The sequence below is a fragment of the Epinephelus lanceolatus genome, chromosome 22, assembly GCF_041903045.1.
Source record: "Epinephelus lanceolatus isolate andai-2023 chromosome 22, ASM4190304v1, whole genome shotgun sequence".
Classification (NCBI taxonomy): domain Eukaryota; kingdom Metazoa; phylum Chordata; class Actinopteri; order Perciformes; family Serranidae; genus Epinephelus; species Epinephelus lanceolatus.
Genome location: NC_135755.1, coordinates 26,377,800 through 26,393,596, shown reverse-complemented (window position 1 = coordinate 26,393,596; position 15,797 = coordinate 26,377,800). Strand labels below are relative to the sequence as shown.

Sequence of the window (15,797 nt, the reverse complement as noted above, 5' to 3'; positions counted from 1 at the left end):
TTGCAAACAAAAAGCTGCAGTGCATTCCTTTTCATTACTTGACATCCAGTACCTTGATTACACAGGTACAAGTTGCCAATATTGGTACGCACACATCACATTGGCCTACTGAAAACCCATCCTCAGATTTCTCATAGTCACTATTTAATGTGATCAGCTGATCCAAGACTATTGTTGTAAAACTGTTGTTTTCTGTTAACTACTTAAACTAAAAGATTACACATCAGAGACATTGCTAAAGAATTTGCTTTCAGTTTTTTCCTTCAATTTAGACTCTCAACTGCCAAGTATAAATACACTGAACAAAAATATAAACGCAACACTTTTGTTTTTGCTCCCATTTTTCTTGGGCTGAACTCAAAGATCTAAAACTTTTTCTACATACACAAAAGACCATTTCCCCTCAAATATTGTTCACAAATCTGTCTAAATCTGTGTTAGTGAGCACTTCTCCTTTGCCGAGATAATCCATCCCACCTTACAGGTGTGGCATATCAGGATGCTGATTAGACAGCATGATTATTACACAGGTGTGCCTTAGGCTGGCCACAATAAAAGGCCACTCTGAAATGTGCAGTTTTATCACACAGCACAGTGCCACAGATGTCGCAAGTTTTGAGGGAGCGTGCAATTGGCATGCTGACTGCAGGAATGTCCACCAGAGCTGTTGCCCATGAATTGAATGTTCATTTCTCTACCATAAGCCGTCTCCAAAGGCGTTTCAGACAATTTGGCAGTACATCCAACCAGCCTCACAACTGCAGACCATGTGTAACCACCCCAGCCCAGGACCTCCACATCCAATATGTTCACCTCCAAGATCGTCTGAGACCAGCCACCCGGACAGCTGCTGCAACAATCGGTTTGCATAACCAAAGAATTTCTGCACAAACTGTCAGAAACCGTCTCAGGGAAGCTCATCTGCATGCTCGTCGTCCTCATCGGGGTCTCGACCTGACTGCAGTTCGTCGTCGTCGTAACCGACTTGAGTGGGCAAATACTCACATTCGATGGCGTCTGGCACGTTGGAGAGGTGTTCTCTTCATGGATGAATCCCGGTTTTCACTGTTCAGGGCAGATGGCAGACATCGTGTGTGGCGTCATGTGGGTGAGCAGTTTGCTGATGTCAACGTTGTGGATCGAGTGGCCCATGGTGGCGGTGGGGTTATGGTATGGGCAGGCGTATGTTATGCACAACGAACACAGGTGCATTTTATTGATGGCATTTTGAATGCACAGAGATACCGTGACGAGATCCTGAGGCCCATTGTTGTGCCATTCATCCACGACCATCACCTCATGGTGCAACATGATAATGCACAGCCCCATGTTGCAAGGATCTGTACAAAATTCCTGGAAGCTGAAAACATCCCAGTTCTTGCATGGCCAGCATACTCACCGGACATGTCACCCATTGAGCATGTTTGGGATGCTCTGGATCGGCGTATACGACAGCGTGTTCCAGTTCCTGCCAATATCCAGCAACTTCGTACAGCCAATGAAGAGGAGTGGACCAACATTCCACAGGCCATAATCAACAACCTGATCAACTCTATGCGAAGGAGATGTGTTGCACTGCGTGAGGCAAATGGTGGTCACACCAGATACTGACTGGTTTTCTGATCCCTCCCAGACCCCCCCAATAAAGCAAAACTGCACATTTCAGAGTGGCCTTTTATTGTGGCCAGCCTAAGGCACACCTGTGCAATAATCATGCTGTCTAATCAGCATCTTGATATGCCACACCTGTGAGGTGGGATGGATTATCTCGGCAAAGGAGAAGTGCTCACTAACACAGATTTAGACAGATTTGTGAACAATATTTGAGGGAAATGGTCTTTTGTGTATGTAGAAAAAGTTTTAGATCTTTGAGTTCAGCCCATGAAAAATGGGAGCAAAAACAAAAGTGTTGCATTTATATTTTTGTTCAGTGTATGATACTTTTTATGACTACCCATTTAAAGGGCTATTTATTACATCTTGTATTCTGTTTAATTTGGCATTTAAATCCTGGGCAGTTTGAACAATCATACAAGAAAACACATCTGACTCTCACATCTAGTAAAAAAAAAAAAAAATGCCAATAAGGAAACAACATAGCAGTCACCATTGTCACCATCTGGCCTTTCCCACAAAAACACAACCGAATTACAAGCTGTTTTCAGTGTATTTTATGTGTTTACAGAAGTGAGTGACTAGCCCTGCAGTGCCTGTTACTGACTGTAAGACTGTTGCTTTGTTATGTGTTATCACAACTGACAGCATTTCAAGACCAATCAACCTACTAGGCTTTAAAGAAACAACAACAGCAATTGGATCTGTTGTAATTCATTTTGGACTATACAATTCGGCACCCAGTTAGTCAACACTTTCTTAGCTGATTTGTGCAGTTGTCAGATGTTATACTGTATAAAAAGCTTTTTGCCGGCTGTAATGTAAGACCGCAACAAAGGTCAGGATGTCACTATGTGAATATTCAGCGGGGTTTTGATAAAATTACCTATGATTCTCAACTAGTGTTGATATATCGGCTAAATAAGTAAAAGAGTAGCATCAGTTTTAATGTGAGCATCGTTTGGTGTTTCACTGTATATACCCTCCACCTGGGGATGTAGCAGTTTGATATTAAATAACAATGTGCAAGACAACCGGGCAGCTGCTGGACAGCCACTCTGTCACTTTAACATACCAGTCAACGCTAACAGCTGCACTGGTCTATGCTTGGCCTGCAGTGTTAACGGGAGACAGAGGAAAAATATTAAAGGACTGGTTTGTTCACAGTAAGAAAAGATGTAATGAATAGAGAGGAAAAGTACACAGAGTGTAGATTTTCCCAAGGGCATTTGCAAAGAGGAGGGTTGGCAACTGCCTCAAGACAACTGTGAAAACAAAGTGCCCCAGAGTTGGCAAAATATGTCTCAAAAGAAATGCTTCTTTCATGGATTTAAGTTGACAAAACACCTTTTGTGGACAATAAAGAAAAATCCAGAGAGGATAAATGAGTGGTTATACAATATATTTTTCTATTGCTGTTTGTATAACCTCCTTATGCCAGATTTATTTAGAGCCCCCATTCACAAAATGCAAGATTTAAGTGTTTGCTGAACTCTCTTACCATGGTAAATGTGCAGACAGTACTTTATTCTTTAGATGCTGCGAAAATGTCCTCCTGTGGAGATTAGGGTTGAATTCAAGAGTGCTACAAGTCTATTTTAAACAACTAAATTGTTGGAGTGAATAGTTACTTGTAGATTATTCTGTCTACAGAAAAGCTTTTGTGTAAGCACAGCTGTTGAACCTCACTGTAAAATAAATAGCAGTGATACAACAGCAGTCTTTTTAAGATTTGAAGGGTTGTCTGTTGTAGTCAAGTTCCTTAAAAAATCCTATCTTACTTTTTGGATTTGAAACAAATGTAGGTTCATTCCATGCAGAGCAGGTTGCAGTTATTCACATGCACATCAGACAGAAAAAGTGTGAAACACTGCAATCTATTTCAGTGACACTTGAAGTGCTGATGACCAGCCTCAAGCCTTTAAAATCAAAGGGGAATGCCGGGCTTTATGAAAATCACAACCTGGAAATTGGGGCTCTGAGCCTGAAAAGCATATTGCACAGGTGTAGCGGCAGTGTGCGTGGGAACTAATTTTCTCTGCTTCAGCGCCTCATTCATTTACAGCTTTATGGAGGCATTTTCTTCAACTCTGCCTCCATTTTATGTTAAAAAAGATCAAGACTCTTCCTTGGTGAAGGACTTTTTTTATGAGTAAGCCATATTTTAAATGTTGAATCCAAATTGAAAAATATATTTATGTCCCCTCATTACACTCATTTTCAGCTCAATGTTTCAGAAAAGCCTAATCAGGGACAGGGGTTGCAAATTAGCTTTGGCAAGACTTCCTTAATGCAACACATGTAATTCATGATATTGTAACCTGTTAAACTGTTGTTTTGCATCGTCCCTGACAAATAGAGAAGAAAAAAGAATAAATATAAATGTTGAAATGTAAGAGTGTAAGACTGATGTGTAAATTGTAACAGCGATCTGACGTTTCTCTACTGTCTACTGTCTCTACTGCATTTTGCTTAGGTGTTTTGTGTGTGTGTTTGTTTTGTCTCATGCTTTAGCAGGTTTATATTAATAACACAGACACTGTGGCGCCGGAGTATAACATGGTTTTACAGCAATCTAGTTATGGGTGATCCATTCATTTTGGCTGCTATTCTGTAAGCCATTTGTCATCATACAGTCATATTGTAGCACATTTTGCTAACATGCTTTATGGAGGGAATTATACAGTTTTTTGATCATTGCGAGCCATTGGAGATGAACAAAATTGCTTTTAAGATTGAGGGAAATATCACTCTAGATAAAATACTGAGTTGTAAAGAGCAAAAGGATGATGGAGAAATATCGTTGGTCGTAAACGTTGGCAGCTCTGCACATCTACATTGTCTGAAAATATTACCAGCATATCATCAGTGTGGCACAACATTGTTATAATTATAATTTCTACTCATCTTTCTCTTCCAGCCCTCAAGGGGCTCCATATGTTGTAGTGTTGGACAGTCCTCCCTCTCCTCTTCACATCTCCTCTCCTCCCTCTCTGCTCTCTCGCCAAGTGGCTTGGAACAGTCCAGGCTTTTCCGCTTCTAACTCATCTCATGCTTGTTTTCCCCTCTCATCTCCTTATTTTGCTCTTCTCTTTTGTCCGTCTGCCATGCTGTTCCAAGTGTAGGTTAATTTCCACTATGTTTCAGGCTTCTAACTGGTGTGATGCTTTGCATTGCTGCGACATCCACGTTACAATCCACGAACAGGCCATTAACACATTCTGTGAAGCGGTTTTTAGCTTTCTAGTGTTTTCACCATTCTTTGACAGTTAGATGTAGTGGATGACAGGAAAGACTCGGAAACATGTCTCAAAGGTTTAAGACTGGATTCCGATCTTGACACGTTGAGCCACTAGAATGCACTGACTTTACTTTTGGTGTGTGACTGGTCTCTCTCTCTTTTGACCTTTGAAGCAATGGGTTCATGCACTTGCCAGTTAATCTAGCCCATCCAGTTAGCTCAGGCAGTGGCTTGTACCTTTATGGTGTTGTCAGAGCTGTGACTAAACAGATTATTGAAGAGGAGCAGTTGCACATAATTGACACAAATAGTGTTTTACTAGAAAACGTGTCTGAAAAATGTTTAAAAAACCAACATACATCCACTGGGATTACTGGACCACGTAGGCTGAGACTATAATAGCCCTAATGAACGCACTAAATCTTAAATTGACAAATTGTGCAGGTGTACTGTATTGCTAACTGCAGCAGAATCCACCCTAATGAAATCCACAGGAACACTGTATACATTCTTGATATATTTCTACACCGCTCTGCCTCCAGATTATATTTAGTCTGTGTTAATAAACAATTACTCATTACAATTTGCAGACTTTCTCTTCAGAATGTTAAGTAAGATTAAGTCTTTTGAATATCTTTGTTTTTGCAGTTCATCTGTATTGCTCTTCTTTTATTTGTAGGCTATCAAATTAGTAACGACCCCAGTTAAAGATGTTTGTCTATTACACTGTATGAAGGCCTTCACTCTCTGCTCCTCTGTTGCGATCCTGCCAGGTCTTCCGAAGCGGTGAAGGCATGGGCATCCGCCTGGACAGCGCCTCAGCTTTCCAAGGTGCTGTGATTTCGCCCCATTATGACTCCCTGTTGGTGAAAGTCATCGCCAGTGGAAAGGACCTGCAGACAGCAGCTTCCAAGATGAGCCGAGCCCTGGCCGAGTTCAGAGTGCGAGGGGTCAAGGTAGGACATTCAGCTACATATTCCTGACAGTGCTGGTGTTTTGTGTGCAGCTTTTTCCTGCTTTTGTTAGCCTTGTCATTATTTCCTGTGTGACCTATTGAGCTGACGGAAAGCTCAATGGATAATGTCAAAATGCTGTGTCATTAGGCTGGAAAATAGGCATGTTTGACACAAGGAGAGATGACGGCCGAGATGTAAATTTGATAGTTTGTCTGTATTGTTGTGCTGTAAGTGGATTCATAAGAGCCCACCTTAAACTATTTAAGCCAGTCTAGCATGGTTCATGGTGTGATACAGTTACAAGTTACTTTGAGGTGGTGTTCCAGCCTTCTTGGACTCTCCTTACATCTCTTTGTGAGTTGATTACATGCTCAATATATTCTTTCTTTCTTGGTTTTTTGACTGCCGGATACATCCCTGTATTGAGTCAGAAGCCCTTAGTTTAAGGGAGATTGTGCTAAACATTATCAGCAGGTGCAAACATTTGTTCGCAGACAGCAGCAGCATCAGCACAAAACCTATGTTAGCTGACTGGGAGGGTGGGGATTTTAAATAATGAGCTGCATAGGTTGTTCATGTACCAGTAGGGATGGGAAGTGATAAGATTTTATCGATACCAATGCCATTATCGGTTCTGCTTATTGGTCCAACTCTTAATTGATTCACTTATTGATTCCTGATCAGTTTTCTGTGTGAAAAAGTGGGCCTACACAGGTTTTCAGCATCAATGCAACTGTTCTATTGTCTCTAATTCTGGATTAGGTGTAAATCAAATGAGAAAAAATGTGTACAGCATTTGCTTTCATTAGATATTCTTAGAAAAAAATCTACTAAGCCTGTCTGAGTGGCACTTAAGTTATTGTAACATTGACAAGTGTAGTGTGTCAAATACATGGCATTCTTGGAATTTAAGTCCATGTGTAGAAAGATACTTCAGCATATTGCTGGTGTTTCCACACTTACTTCAAATGAGCATTTACAGACATTACAAGCAGCACTGTTTTGATCTTTCTTCATGAAATGAGTCCATGTTTCAAAATGTTTCTTTCTCTCCGCTGTGATGCTTTGTTCTTAGTGTCCAGCAGTATAGATTCATGTGTCTGACATCATTGTTTTGCAATGTGTGCAACTGTCAGAAAAACATGCCAGCATTGATAAAAAGAACTGATAAGCCTGGAGGCATACATTTCCAATGAATGAGACAATTTGGCAATGGTTCTCAGCTGTATCCAGTTCTAGATTTCCATCCCCATGTACTGGTCATATTAGTTAATGATGATCACATGTTTTGAAAGGGCTTATTTTCAATTTTTGTTTTTTTTAAATAATAATTTCTGTTGATTTTATACAATAATATTGTACCATTAAACCAAGATTATTTGGTACTGTGTGCTTTTAGTTTTAAAACATCTATAACACATGATAATGATGCGGCATACAATGTAAATCAGCCATGCTGTTTTTGTCTTCATTAGCCTAATGAAAGTTACAATGCTGAAAAATTTGGAAGAAGTTCTCCCTTGACAGATGACGCTCTATAAAGCCAGTTAGTTGTTTACTTAGTTGAGAAAGAGGCACAGGGTGGACAATATATGTCTCTCTTGTGGTTAACATTTTGATTTTTGCTTTCCTCTACTTTACACACAAGTCATTTGCACATTTGAATCTTCAATTTTCACCGTGCAGTTAAAAATGATCAAGTTGCTGTCTGGATGAGTCTGAAGTAACACACGCGAGGAGCTCATAACACATGCTTTCGTTTTACCTTGAGGTGAAAGGCTTTGTAGCTATAATTCAAGCTAACAGTGGAAACAGTATAGTCAGTTATCAAGGTGATCGTGTCTTCTAAGCATTTAATGGACGTTACCATTTTCCTGCGTAGAAAAGCTGTTGAGCTGAAAAGGCAACTTACTCTTATAATGTAACATTTTTGTAGCAGCTAAGTGAAAAGACACTTTCCAGTCATTAAGTCTAAGTAAAGTCTAATTCAAAGCTGAAATGCCATTGATGACTTTTTAAAAGGTTTTCTTTGTAAGTGATTTAACAGTGAGTGTCACAACCACAATTAAAGAAAAACACTAAATGTCATACTTCTGTTGTGCGAAATTTAGAGTGTAAATGAACTGAGAGTGAATGTCAGCAGTGGTTAATGTAAATTAATTTAGAAGTGTGACTTCACACCCATAGTAACCGTTTCTTCACTTGTGTGCTCTCTGCTGTGATGAGCTGTGATACACTATGTGAAGATAATCTAGGTGTATATGAGCATGTAGGTTATGAGTACATGTTTTCTGTGCCAGCTAGAGGCATTATGTCTTTGAGTCGGCTGTAAATCAATGAATTAATGGTTTAATTTGTTAACATTTGCTTTGCTGCATATAATATAGGACTTCCTACCCGTTTTGAGATGAAAACCAGGTCCATGAGAACAAAGGGATTGTTGTAACTGGTTGAAGTGAAAAATCTATCAGCTCAGTCAAAGTAATTCCTCAGTCAGTTTTAAATTAGTCATGATTAGGTGAAATTGCCAGTCAAATTGGTCTTCTCAACTCTAATTTCTCATTTAACTTAGAGTGCACTTTACAAACTATCAGCGCAGATTTAATAGATTAATTTTCCCTTCTGATAGTGAGCAAGTGTTTGATGTTAGCCAAGACTTGATGAGCTTGTAGACACTGTCCTTTGTCCTCATCACTGAGGGTTATGTAAACACTGGCTGCAGTTTAAATCATTTGGTACTATGAAAAAAGCTGCTTTTCAGTGTAAAGAAATAGGACAAACAACACGGCCAATAGAGACGGTCTGTGACAAACTAATGTGAGCAACCTTGATGCATGTACTGATCAGTTTGAAGTGGAATACTTTCTATTCTGCACCAGCAAACTAATAGAAAAGCTTTGTATTTCATTGACACCAACAGAGAACAGTGCATTGATGCAAGGAACTGCCTTGAATTAAATTTGTTTCTCTTAAGACTGCCGGTGGCACACTGAGACCATGCTCTTTTCAAAGACTAGAAATTCGAGCAAAACTGGCTGCTTTCTCTTTTATTGTGACACTGCTGAATTTAAAGTCTGCCAGTTGTTTAGAGTGGGCTGCATGAGTTTAATGTCCTAGAGTTAAAAAATCCAAGTACTTGTGTCCTTGCCAACAAATTGTCTCGCACACAATAACATTCTGAGATCAAAGTATGCAGAGACTTTTTGCACACTGACATAGACTCTCTCCTCTTTGCTTGAGTCACCGATTATGACATGGTTGGTAATTTCCTCTGTGTTTTTAAGTTTTAGTTATGAGAGAATCGTGATGTTTTGTCCTTCCAAGATATCTTTGAGTCCCATTCCTCCAGTCACCATCTGAAATGCATCCTCAGCTGATAAACAAACTTTTTATCCTTCCACCCTCCTTGTATTTTTCCTGTTTTATAAATCCCTTCATTTCCAGCCTGAAAAAACACATGATGTATGATAACACACATTAAGAGCTCAGGTTTTCTATCTAACCAACTGGTTAACTGCGCTTACCTGGCATAACATCTTAACATCTGTCACTGATCAGCTTTCTGCAGTGAAAACCAGATGTGCTTTGGTTCCTGAGTTGTGTATTATAGAATATAACTAATGGATATCTCATTTACTATTGGAGATATGCTCCTGCTAAAACCTTTTTTTTTTCTCCTGAATTCAATAGTTTGAGATGTGATGTCGGTTTGGCGTGAGCACCCCACGTCATTGAGTGAGTCATCCTCAATTCCCAGACTGTTTTCTGTCCTAGAAGCTAATTTCATTTAGCTGATATCTTGTGTATAAATAAGCAAAGACATTTAGCTAAATTGAGTCTTGAGGGCCCATGTGTCTGCCACATGAGTACACATATTTTTAAGGGTGACCAATAAAAATGTCTAAAACAAGACTTGTGGTTCAACGTTTCCTTGTTTGTGTGTTAGTGAGCGGTGGCCTTGGAGAGTGGTGTCTTACTGGTGACATTCCAATAGCAACAGAGTGTTGGCAACAAATCCAAGGCCTATTAATGCTTTGGTCTGCTCACAGAGATATGACGCTGAGGGCTGACATCCTCATAACTCCAAGGCTTTTTTCTTTCTTTCTCCCACTGAAGAAAATGTGGCTGCAGTAAATCTGAGATAGACTACCCTTTGCTTTTCAGGTCATCCTTTGAGTTTCGCACCTCCTATAGTCATGGTAGTTCCTCAGCACGTTAAGTATAGTATAACCTTTAAATTCCAATGAAAACCAGAAGGCGCCAACCAAAATTTGAGTTATGTGGTTGACACTTGACAACATGCTGCTCTCCTCTGTTGTCTGGAATTATGTTTGGCATTTCAGAAAGCTCTGTTTATCTCCTGCTTCTCTATAAGTGTGCATGTGTGTGTGTGTCCATCAGCGCACATTTGTGAGTGTGTATGTGTGAAGGATGAGCCATGTGTGTGTTAAGCAGTAAAATGTCACGCATCCAGCAGCAAAAAGAGAGAGAGGGGGAGAGTGATGGACAGGAGAGCGACAGGACATGAGGCAGGAGGGTAAATATAGATGGATAGAGGAGCAGGGGGAACACAGCAAAAGGGCAATCAAGATGGAAAGAGTATAACGTAAAACGACAAGGAAGGTGGTCCGGCCCACAGAGGCCAGTACACCTGTGGCTATCGTATTTGTGTCTGCAGTGCACCTTGCTGGTTTAATTTAGGAGATGTGTTGCAGATTGAATGTCTGTGCAATTGCTAGAGTATTCTTTGAAGGGACAACGCAAAGAAATCAAGGCTCTTTAACTGATCTTTCTGACATGTTGCAGTGAATTACAAAAATTTAATTTATCCTCAGCAGAATTAAGATTACAATGCAACCCAAATGCAGTCTTCTTCAGGAATACCTTTATATCTGCCTACCTAAATTGACTACTTGCCAACCTCCTCATGCTATCAGTTAGCAACTCTAACAAGGCTTGCTGAAATGTTTGGGGCCGTAGGTAGAGCAGTAGTGGACAATTAAAATTGTAAATTGATAATGTCGATGGCCAAAATGCCAAACTCGACTTCAAAATGGTAGTCCACAAACCAGTGTGTGACATAATGGTGGCAACACCCACTTCTTTTATACAGTCTATGGAAGTATCTGAGCATTATGCAGCTTTAGCCTCAGTCTTTTAGCTCAATAAAAAGTATGTAGCCATCAAGTGCATGTTAAAGACAATTACAGGGTTCTTATTTTAAAATGAGTCAGCTGGAAACAAGTAAAAAGTCAGCCATGTGTGGAGACGGCACATTCAACTAACTCATGGGGCTAACATCGGCTTGATTAACAAGCTAGCTGAGGCTGACATAATCAGCCAGTGACAGATGTCATTTCAACCAACAAAATTTACAGTTGGAGGTTAATGATTTAGCAGGCTGCTTCTGTCTAACTTGGTTTAATATAAAGGACTCATCCTTTAAAAAAAGCTATTTATCATTTCAGTTTGCCCCAGGAGGTAAGACACCAGCTCTTAATTGAGCACAGGAGGACCTTTGTCTCCTCTCTAAATTATACACACACTAAATTGTACAAGTGCTTCAAGTCAATGCAAGTATATGGGAGCATCTGTCCTGTGCAGATTGCTCATCACACAGGTTGATGGTTTGTCATGTGAAACCAACTAATGACTGAATAACTAATGAGCTCAGGAGCAGACACATAACTCCCCAGCTACAGAACATCAGATGGTTCAGGTTGATTTCTGGAACTCTATGTGTGTATATGAGAGACAGAGAGAGAGAGGGAGAGGGAGAGAGAGATCAGTGATGCAAAGATAGAGAAAGACAAATGGAAGTTGCCCAGCTGAAAGGCAGGCAAAAGAGAGCCGACATGAAATAAATCAGAGACAGAGACATGGTGACAGGTTAGACGTTTCTCCTCATGGCACCACCAGATTCAATATTCTGTCCAGTTTGGTTGAGACTTCAGCAAACTTAGACATTTGGATGTGTGTGTGTGTGTGTTAGTACGTGTGTGTATGTGAGACTCTTCACAGTTTGTTTCTTTAGAAGTAATTTTCGTGACACTGGGGGCTTTGCTTTAGGCAGTGTGGTTTCATCGCTGTTTATCTTTACACCTCATCTGTAACAGTGAGAGAGTTTGATGTGACCCGAGGTTGCTGGACCCACCAGCGTGTGAGTGTGAGAGTGTGAGAGGGAGGGGAGTTGGTGATGATTCCCATCTAGAGAGGCTCTTTGAAGAATCTGTAATGTTTCGCTTTGTGATAGCCTGCCAGATCACAGGCTGGTTTCCTTTTTTAAGGTCACTGTGTACGTGACCTTCTATCACCTCTCTTCATTTCAATGAAAGAAAAAGATCTTTATTTTTTTTGACTTTGTACTTCTGCATGATTATTCATGAATTTCGGTCCATCTTTTGGACCAGGTCACAGTGTCTTTGACCAGAGATAAGTGAATTTTTATTGAGGAAAACGCTCTTATTGTGCCGTCACACTGCTTCCTGCTGAATAGATAAAATCTACATTTCAAAATCAAGTAATCTCTTCATCCTTGACTTCTTGATCACCACCTGTAGTTTGCGCTCTCACTCTCTCTTCCTGCTCATCCTAATTGTTTACTCCCCTGTGCCTCTGTTTCTCTGTTCCTGTTTTTTTTCATCACAGTTCAATTCATGTTTCACCAATGTTTGAATTAGTATTGCATGAAAAGCACTGGCAAAATATTTACATACAGCTGGAAGTCATCGTATGAAAAACAGTGCAATGGTGCTGCATTTGCTTATAGATAAGGGATCTGGGCTACTGTGGATTCAAATGGCCACGCTGTGCAGTTATCAGTGGAGCTGGTCATTCATTATGGGCAAATAATGATACAAATAAATCAACTCTCATATCTTTTTAATACACTGACATTTAGCAGATTCAGTTTTCCCTCATTTTGTGGCAGTCAAGATAGTGTAATATTGACACAGCTATATGTGGGATATCAGGACAGCAGTAATCCATCCTCAGCTCGGGTATGTGTCGCCACTTTCTGTTCGCCTGGTCTCAAGTGTGTCTTTGTGTTTGTTAACCAGTGGTAGATGCGCGTGAACATGTCCGATTGGCAAAGCACTCCATTTCTCAGCACTGGTACTGTTTGTCATGTCAAACTCTTTTCTCGTATACTTTAATTTCTGCAGCTACCTGCCAAGTACACAACTCCACTTCTCTTTTTTTGTCTTCCTCCTGTCATGCTCTCCCACCTCTTCACCCGTTTGACCTCTGTCTCCCTTCATGAGCAAAGTTGTCTTCTAGTTCTGTCATGTATAACTCGTTTTCAGATCCCTGCGCTTCATGTTGACGCTTCACTGACTTTGTTACATGTGTTTGTTTTTTCATCTCGATCTCCATTTTTCATCCTTGCTGTCTGTTTTTAGAATCCCTAACATTAGCTTGTTTTATAGCTGTTATTTATATTAATAAATTGTGATAAATAGTCAAATCAGCAACAGTTAGCGTTTAATCCAAGCACTGAAGACTGCCTAATTTACATCTAAATTAAGCTGAAACGTAAATCATCAACATATTTTATGAGTACAAATAAATCTGTAGTTTATACATACTTTATAAATCACAGCTTTTCTTCTCCGGCTCTTATTTTCTTCCAATAAATGTTAGAGAAAGGAGGAAAATGTTGTGTGAATGAGGTCAATTGCAGAGAGTGGTAAACATCAAACAACAGCAATTTGTTTGAGTATAGCAAAAGGCCACTGCATTTCAAATGGCTTCTCAAGGTCTTTAAAAGCAACCTGCACAGCTGTGCTTCTCCTAAAGAAGCTGTGTTATTGCAGAGCACTTAATCATGTCAGACTGGTCTATACATACAGTAACATCTAGATGAAAACAGATGTAGAAAGCATTGGCGTTTTTTTGTTGTTGTTGTTGTTGTTGATTTACTTTAGTCATCCACCTTATAATCTAGCCTCATTTTTTGCTTCGCCTTGCTTTCTTGCCTCATTGCCAGTCCCATCACTGTAGTAACAGCAATATCAGTGTTAAGATAGTAACAGGATGAACCCTTCTTCCTTCTGATGTGGAGTTAGCCTCCTATGACCTTTGCATCATGTTCCAAGGCAGGAGTAGGCAGAAGTACTGATCCAGGATCATTCACTCAGCATTTGCAAAGAGGAGGAGAGAGACGGGAAATCCATCTCATCTCTGACTTATCAGTGGGAGGAATAAAAGGTTTAGACACACTCTGACAACGCATACTAACAGACACTCTTTTTTTTTGTCACATCTACACACTCTCCCTCTCACAAAATGACACACTAATATGTGTCTCTGGGGGCCTGGGTTATCTGTCTATCTCTTCTTCATTTCACACCTCTAACAACCACTTGCACGGTACTTAATCACACCAACAGTCTTGTAATTATCTGTGTGTGTGTGTGTGTGTGTGTGTGTGGTGATTGCTAGCATTGTGAATGCTGAAGTCCTGGAAAGGCCTTATTTTAGGAAATTGAATAAAAGATCAAGAACATGCTAATCCAATTGGTGATATGCAATAAATGGGAGAAGTTGTGTGTTTTAGTGATTGGTGGAAGGGTGAGTTGAGAGAGGCCATACAAGAGTCTGGGCCATGAAAAGAAAACTAAGAAGGAACAAGCTGTGAGGAAGAGGCAGCTGGGTAGAAAAAAAGTTGACACTGATGGAAAATGAAAAGGACAGGAGGAAAAACAGAGAAATGACAGGCAGGCTTGTTTACCACTTGTTTAGTGGTGTGAGCAGGGAGGCTGGTCGACTCCTAAAAAGTCTGAGGAGACCAACAAAGTCTGATGTAAATTGCCTAAATTTAAGGCCGTAAAGGCATTAAAATTTCAGATACACTCATTAAAAGTCCCAGCTTTTCATCCTGCACTGACAGGTTTATATACTGCATGACTACCCAACACTGAATAGACGCACTGTAGAACAAACTGCGACAAAAGTATCTTTCATTATCAATTTTAATAAGCAGTTCCCCATCCCTTAACAATAAATGACCTGTTTTTTCTTTGGCATCCATTTGCAGCTTCACCACTTTTAACAACTGTAAACACTAGGGAGTGGGCAGGTTGTGTTTCTTTTTGTGTGTGTTGAAAGGTGTCCCTGTTGTTTGTCCATGCCTCTATGTTCAGCACAGAGGTGGACAAAGTAAAAGAAAGACGTTACAACATAATTCAATGTATAAACCAGTCCAGTCCAGTGCGCTAATATCACAAACTGCAGCTTCAAAACAAACCATAGAGAATAGAAGTGAATTATCAGATTCCCGTTTTATTGGATTGCTTTAGATGGTTCTGGTGTTTGCATTATATTAAGTTGTCAGCTTCCCTTTTTATTTCAAAGTCAAATGGAAATTTTGAATTCTCCTCACTTTGAGTAAGAAAATATAAAAGTATACTGATACTGCATATTTTCCATTTTTTAAAAGAGGATGCAATCTTTTGGACATATTTGTGGAAGCAGTGTCTAACCTTCAAAGTCTCTGGGTTAGCGTTTCCCATTGCATCAGTTGACTGACATTTTAGAGCCAGCTTGCAAGTAGACGCACGTCAGCTGCCATGATGCACTATTGATTGGAGCACTTCATACATGGCCCTGAAGCCATGCCAACAAACAGTGATACAAGACACTCCCCCCCGTTTTTACAAAGTTATGTTGTCCAGTTTATGTCAGCCTGTGTGAATGCATTTACCATTTACTCCATTTATTTGCTGTTAGCAGTGTAAGCTGTCAGTCCCTTTACAACGTTGAACATATAAGAGAACCCATTACGCTGTTGAATTTGTTTTACACTCGGAGAGTTGATGTTAGTTAGTTTAGCTTGCTAATTTAAGCATTGATTTCCATTAGGTCATCCCCTCCCTCATAATTAAAGCAACATGTCCTTATACCTAAAAGACAGTATAGGTTGATGGCCAATGACTCCCTAAACAACATAAACATATGACTGTTGGAAAGTACCAGCAACAGGC

At 40.0% G+C, this 15,797-nt stretch overlaps 1 protein-coding gene across 1 annotated transcript in view; it reads left to right on the top strand.

Moving 5' to 3' along the window:
* Positions 1-15,797, top strand: part of pcxb (pyruvate carboxylase b) — a 359,457-nt gene that overhangs the window by 168,419 nt on the left and 175,241 nt on the right. Inside the window, exon 12 of the mRNA XM_033609134.2 lies at positions 5,629-5,811. Coding sequence (XP_033465025.1) covers positions 5,629-5,811 — 183 coding nt within the window. The remainder of the gene's footprint in view (positions 1-5,628; positions 5,812-15,797) is intronic.